The following is a 7,100-nucleotide window of genomic DNA, read 5'->3' as shown; positions in this document are numbered from 1 at the left end:
TAAAATACATAAATTATTTTACTGATTGAAAATTACGAAAGGGTAATGTTTTTTAAATGATTGAAAATTTGTGCATGCTTTGTGTGATGGATTATCGACTGAAATTCGGTATACAATAAATTACACATCATATTGTATTTTTAATATTTTTCAACTGCTATTGTAAAAGTATATTAGGGGCCGTGTATTATATTTTCATGCTTTTTGACCAAATAAATAAAAATGTATTGTTATAATATATTATATATAAAAAAAAAATACAATATAAGAAAATTGCAACATGAGAAATTGAATAAATATCCAATGATGTTAAAATTTGAACTTTAAAGGACCGCTCGCGCAGTTCTTAGCAAGTAATTAAAATTGGATTGAACCGCCTCACCCCGCACTCGGTATTCTTAGAATACTGGAATTAATTCTGGAAATCAGATGTCTTGATAAAGTAATTACTAATTAATAATAATAAATATTGCGACGACGCGTGTCTCCTGCATAGTGCATACTGCTCAGAAATCTTATAGATTTCATCCAATTTTTATAGTTTATTTCATGGAACATTACTCCCACTCCACCCCCACCGTGGTTGCGCGCCAATGTAAAGGGCGCTAGTTTTGTAATGCCTAGGGGCAGAAAAATGGCAAGTCCGCCCCTGCACTTAGTGCAAACTACAAATAGTAATAACTAATAATATTATAGGTATAATGCACTTAATATGTAGAGCCGGGTTAAGGGCCAAAGTTGCCATGGAGCAAACAGGTTTTACCACTCCCCCGTCACCACCAGATAATTTTTTTGTAGTAGTTAGACTTATTTAAGTATAGGTACATATATAAATACATAGAGTATTGGTGTATATATACATACATACACTAATAATAAACAATTTTTGAAAAGAGATTTAAATCAAATTGAAAATATAATAGAAGTAAACTTAAATAAGTTAAATAATTACAACTATAATATTTCAAGTTTTAAAAATAAAGAAGAAAGAATTCTATAAGTATTTAAATATTTATTTTTTCTGTATTTCATTGTAGTGAATTTGTTTATTACTTATTTCCTCTTCAATACTACTTCACACCTTTAACCAAATCACATTTAATACACAGGTCCATAGACATGGGGTGTTCAATCCACCTTAAATAATGGAAAGTATTTAAATGTATTTATTATATTATGATATATTAATATGTAATTATTTTGATACCCCCTCCCCTATATTAAATTCCTGTCTGCTGCACTGTGAATACATATTAATATCGAAAAATTTGAGTTTTGACATTTTTTCATGATGATCGAAAACCATTTTTTAAATTATAAAACGATGTTTCACCACTTGCATTTGAAGAAGGTAGAGTACAAATATTTCTTAACAATATTTCTATGGTCGAAAAGGATGTTTCTAAAAACAATGTAATGATTGATTTAGGTATGTAAATATGCAATGAAGCAAATTATTTAATAATTATTCTTTGAAATTGTATTAATTGTTCTTCAAAATCTGTTTCTAAATCTAAATTGTACAATTCAACAATCATTTGTTCCAATACTGTCCAACTATTTATATATAATAGAAGACGGTTACTGTATTTAAAAGATATTTTTATCATAATTGTAATGTATTTTAATTTACCTACATAATATTTCAAAAATCTACCTTATTAAAAACGGTGTCTAAATGTAATATCTGAGCTATAACTTTTTCTTCTTTCAACTTTTTTTTATATAGGTATCGAGAACTACCAAATCTTATTCTTTATACATTTTTACTTTAGTTAAAAGTAACTATATAGGTACCCATTACAGGGGAACTTTTCTGGTTTACCAGATATCCTTGTTTTGCAAGAAATTGAAAAAAAAAGTGTGCCTGATAAAACAGAAATATATCGTAACATTTTATTTTTAGATAGGAAGCTAAAATTTGGCCGCTTGGAGCAAATGCTTCTATTGCGTCTAGATTAATATAGCCCTGCTAATATGCAGTGTAGGAGCAAAACTCAGCTTACTGCCTATTATCGCCTTATACCACACTCTAATTATTGCTGCAGTAAACAATTAACACATGTGAAATGAAGTTCCCATAATTTGCAGTGTAAAAACAAATTATTTTGTCAGCACCTCGAAACCCGGCATAGCGGGTCTTAGCCTTTGGGTACTCGTCTACTCTTAACGCCTTGCATGGTCAACTCAGTTTAACGACAGCTTAAATCGATTTATCGATTTATCGCATTAGGATAGATCGGCTACGATGGCAAGCCACGCGATGTTGCAGGGAGATGGATTAAGAACCAATTAATGTTCATAGAAATCGGTCGAGCGTTGAACTTTCCTTAAAAATATTATATGCACGCGCAACCACTAGAACACGTGCCTTTTAGTCATATATTGAACAAAATACCCAAAATGTTCTGGGTAATATTTTTGTGAAAAATGTACCACGTATTTATTCCTATTTTCTTTGTAATCGCTCCTCAAGTGTCTCGAATAGGCCTGAAACCAGTAAGCGGTGTTCATTTCGCTTTTGGATATTCACCTGTGTAGACGAAAGACGTAAAGTGAAGACAACCACTAAGTGAACATTATTTTATAGTTTAAAAATTTGATATTTTTATTTCCAAGCTTATTACTTGCTTACATTTTTCTGTCATCATGTTGCTCGATGGATATAAATATAGTAATAATGGGAAGCGCAACGGAATTCGGTAAGTACTATCATGACCTTATACTATTTTTCTTTTAGATTTAATTTTTTAATTTTATTGAATAAATTACCAAAATTTAAAATGTTTTTACTTAATAGTTAATATATACAAAATATAATATCCACATAAAACATCCATTCAGATACTTTACTAAATTTCAAATACTTTTATTTAAGATTAAAATAAGTAATGAATAAACAGTGAAGCATAATTATTATACTATTACCTACACAGCATATTAGCATATCAGTAAATTGCATATTAAATTAAAATAAGTTATTTTAAATATAGGTACTATTTATAACACTGTTTTTAATTGTTTGAAATTCAAACAATTTATTTTATTTATAACATCGCTGTAAACAGTTTGAAACAGTTTAAAACAAAAAATACCGTTTTTTTGTTTTTTATTTAAAAATGTAAAAATTCATCAACATCATAGGTGCAAATTGGGGGTAGGGGTTCTAAGCCCCCCAAACTTAGCCTTAGCCCCCCCCCCCCCAAAAAAAAAAACAAAATCCTAGGACATACAATTTTAATATGCTATATTGCAATAGTCTGTTTGCTTTTAATATATTCATTCCCCCCAAGCCAAAAGTTGAAATTGCGCCTCTGACCAACACTGGTTGCTAGCCGTTATTTATTTCTTAGGAACCTCGGAGATTTTAAGCCTACTGTGAATATGAATCATTAGTTGAATACACGATTACATGAACTTTACTATAGACCCATATAATGCAGTCTGAGTATAACTCGCTCAATTTTGGTGTTGGAATAAAAACATCTATTACAAAATTAAAATATGACAATATGTTGGAGGGCAAAAAGGTGAAAAAATTAATTTATTTTGTAAAGGTCATTTAAAAATGTTTAGATCTTCGATATTTTTAAACGTTATATTGGGAATAATGGAAAAAACGTACAGCCTTGCCCTCATAGTAATATTGCCAAAATTCAATTTTACAATAGGTATACTTTTACTCTAGAACCAAAATTGAACAAGTTCTACTCAGACTATGTAAAACTGTAAACGCGTTTTGTCTGTGTCGTATTCACGGGTACAAATGAGTCGAGCCCACACTGCCCATACTATTGGTACCTAACCGTTTAAGAAGGACGCGTAAAGAGTAAAGACCATGGTGTGTTGATACACCTTGGTAAAAACGTATACGTTTTTGAAAAATAGCGATATGGTGTTCAAACCCAAATGTTTATAATCCGTATTAAATTAATATCCGATAAATTATTTTTGCGTCAGAACGCGGCCCGCGGAGCCTTTTAATGCGCGGAGCCCTGTACCGTTGCACAGCTCGAACCGCGTTCAAACCGGGCCTGTATTTTATAAACCTACAAGAATATAATAAATTAATAAAATAATTCCTTTTTCTTTTTTTAAATATTTATGTATAATGTACAAACCAACAAATACTACGTGAAAGCGGAAAATTAGCGAAATCATTATTATGAATTTTAATAAACAAACAAATAATTTAAGAGGTAAAATATATTGATCATTTTTCATTTATAATTTTAAAAATATTAAAATTTTAGATTAGGTACCTACTCAAAATTTTATCATAAAAATAATAAAAATATAATATATTCTTATTTCTTACTGTGGATTTTTCAATATTTATGAATTTGATAATAGGTATAAATTATTGCTACTTTTGAAGCCGACGTTTTCTTATAAGTATGCAATTGCAATACGCCTAGTAATAATAATAATTTAATTATTATAAAAAGTTAATTATTAATTTTAATCAAATATTATATACCTATTATATTTATTAATACTTTTAAATTCTGAACGGAGCAAAATGTACCTATTAATTGAATTTTTTTTTTTTTAAATAACACTTATCTATAATTTTAGTTATTACAAATGCTCAAAAGCATCTTTGTATTTCTGTGATGGGTCAATTAAAAAGCTAGAGGATGGCTTAATTAGAATTGTTAAAGAACATTATAATCACAATGGCCAAAATAATGTTGAGTTGGTTAATGCTTTTAGAGACGTCCTCAAGACTAGGGCTAAAAATGAAAACCAGCTTCTTAAAAATATATATGATGAAGAGTGTCAACGGTAATATAACATATTAATTTAAATACATTTATATTGTGGTGATAATAAAAATTTCAATTAGTATTTTAAATTTTTATATCAATTAAATATACAGGCATAATGTTGCTGCAGTATTATATCCATGGAAGACTGCAGAAAGTATAACGCGACATGCACGTAGAAATTCTTTGCCTCGGACACCAACATCATTGAATGAACTAGCTGCATATTTTGATAATGAACCAATCCCCAGATTTGCATGCTCTACCAGTTCTATGTTTAGAGGTAGCGTAACTGATGCCCTGGGTAATAGTAGTGTGATATTTGCTTGTCCACTTCTAATTCGTGCAGTACAGGAAAATAATATTGATGAAATACACGCTGACGCAACATTCAAGATAGTGCCCAGAAATTTAGGAACACAGCTTTTAAGCATACATTGTATGATACAAAACTATGTAAGTATATTTTTGTTTATCAATTGACATAAAATAAAATTATATATTTTATTTATAAATTTAAGAAGATAATGAACCCCATTAAACAAGTTCATGTGAAAGTCCATGAGTTAAAAAGTTGCAATAAAATATGTATTCAAATATTATTGTAATGATTATACAGTATACAATACTTACAAAAATAAAATTATAATAATAGTAATACATTAAAATAGGTACTTATTTTAAACAATCAACAGGATAAAATGCATTATTTTAATGTTTTGTTCTTTAAGTAACCAAATTAAAATTTTGTTTTTAAAAGTCATAATATAATTACAAATTTTAACTTCAACATAGTACTTTATTTAACATAGTGCACTCATTATTTCATAAAACAGCTACGTTTTTGAAAATATTTCTGTTACATAATTGTAAATTGTTCCAAAACAATATTCTTGACTATTTTTTATCCTTATAATTTTAATTTTTTTTTACTCTAGAACTAAAGGTTAATTTTTAACTTAAAATGCCAAAGCACATTATTATTTGAAATACTTATTTTTATTTATAAAAATCAATTTTTGGGCAAGTATTTAATGATTTATAACTATAAATACTCATAACTTATAAAAAAGGTACTCGTTTGAAATTAAATTCTAGTGCATAAAGTAATAAAAAAATATAAAATTTAAAATGTTTAAAGTTTTAGAATTAATGAGTGTCTTATGTTAAATGGGAATAAGAATCATACTATATATTTTCGGACCTATTGTATAAGAAAGTAGATTGTTTTGTTTGCTATGTATACAAAGTACATTTAAATTTGAAAGCTACCTAGTATTAAATGTAAGTGAAAATTATTTTTGACAATTTGGTAATATAAATATTGTAATATATATTGGGATTGAATATTTTTGAGTCTATACCAATCATATATGTATTGATGGAGTCTAAATGTCGAGACTCATATGATTGTGATCTAGCTTTTGTAAAAAATAATTTGATACCTAATTTAACACCGAGCACAATCATCACAGATTATGAACCTGCACTAAGGGATGCTTTGGTGTCTCAATTTCCTGGAGCCCAAGCACATGGGTGTTGGTTTCATCATAACCAGGTAATTTGTGGTTCAATCTGCAATTAAATCCAAGGTTTAAAAATGAGTTGTTTCTTAGAATGTATTTTACTAAATTACTGTTATAAACTTAAGGCTGTATGGAAGAATATGAAATCCAGAGGTTACCTACAATATGTAAATACCAATCCATTTGCACTGGACTCATTAAAAATGTTATTCTCTTTGCCTCTATTACCAGCAAGAGAAATGGAAAGAGGTTTTGCTTTAATAAGAGCTTTTGCAACAAACCATGGTGTGCATATGGACAACCTTTTTGATTACTATAACCGGTAAGTGTGAACTGTGAACATAACATTGTTAACCAATTACTTTATATTAATTATATACAAGTTATTAAGTTATATGTTGGTATATTATCTGCGTACTTCTCAGTAATATCAATTAACTAGTCTTAATAAATAACCTAGTAAAATTATTAACACTTGAAATAAATCCAACTTTTTTAAGAAAGTAAAAAAATATTTTTGTTATAACATGCATTTGATTTAACAACTATGTCAAAGAATGACTGTAGGAACTTATTTCCTTCACAATTATTTTTATAATGTTATGTATGTATCTTCATGACTGTTTGTATTTAAATTGTTTGAAATTCTATAGTTGCTCGGTACATACCATTGACGGGAGTTTTTCTTGGTGATGAGATAATTATGTAAAAGCACACAAGCAAATTTAATTGTTTCAACCATATCAACATCAGGGGGTATGGTAGAAAGTAAAACTCTCCATTTATTAGCAAGAATACTAAATGA

The 7,100-nt window shown here is 28.4% G+C and overlaps 1 protein-coding gene across 1 annotated transcript; it reads left to right on the top strand.

Annotated features, from left to right (window-relative positions):
• The first annotated feature begins 2,649 nt into the window (after positions 1 to 2,649).
• LOC103310847 lies at positions 2,650 to 6,621 on the top strand. The gene is made up of 5 exons (XM_008190256.1): positions 2,650 to 2,702; positions 4,579 to 4,788; positions 4,883 to 5,225; positions 6,127 to 6,327; positions 6,421 to 6,621. The coding sequence occupies exons 1-5, from the start codon at positions 2,650 to 2,652 to the stop codon at positions 6,619 to 6,621; spliced, it is 1,008 nt and encodes a 335-aa protein (XP_008188478.1).
• Positions 6,622 to 7,100: the final 479 nt, after the last annotated feature.

This window comes from Acyrthosiphon pisum, chromosome X (assembly GCF_005508785.2).
Source record: "Acyrthosiphon pisum isolate AL4f chromosome X, pea_aphid_22Mar2018_4r6ur, whole genome shotgun sequence".
NCBI lineage: Eukaryota > Metazoa > Arthropoda > Insecta > Hemiptera > Aphididae > Acyrthosiphon > Acyrthosiphon pisum.
This window is presented reverse-complemented; position numbering and strand designations above follow the sequence as displayed.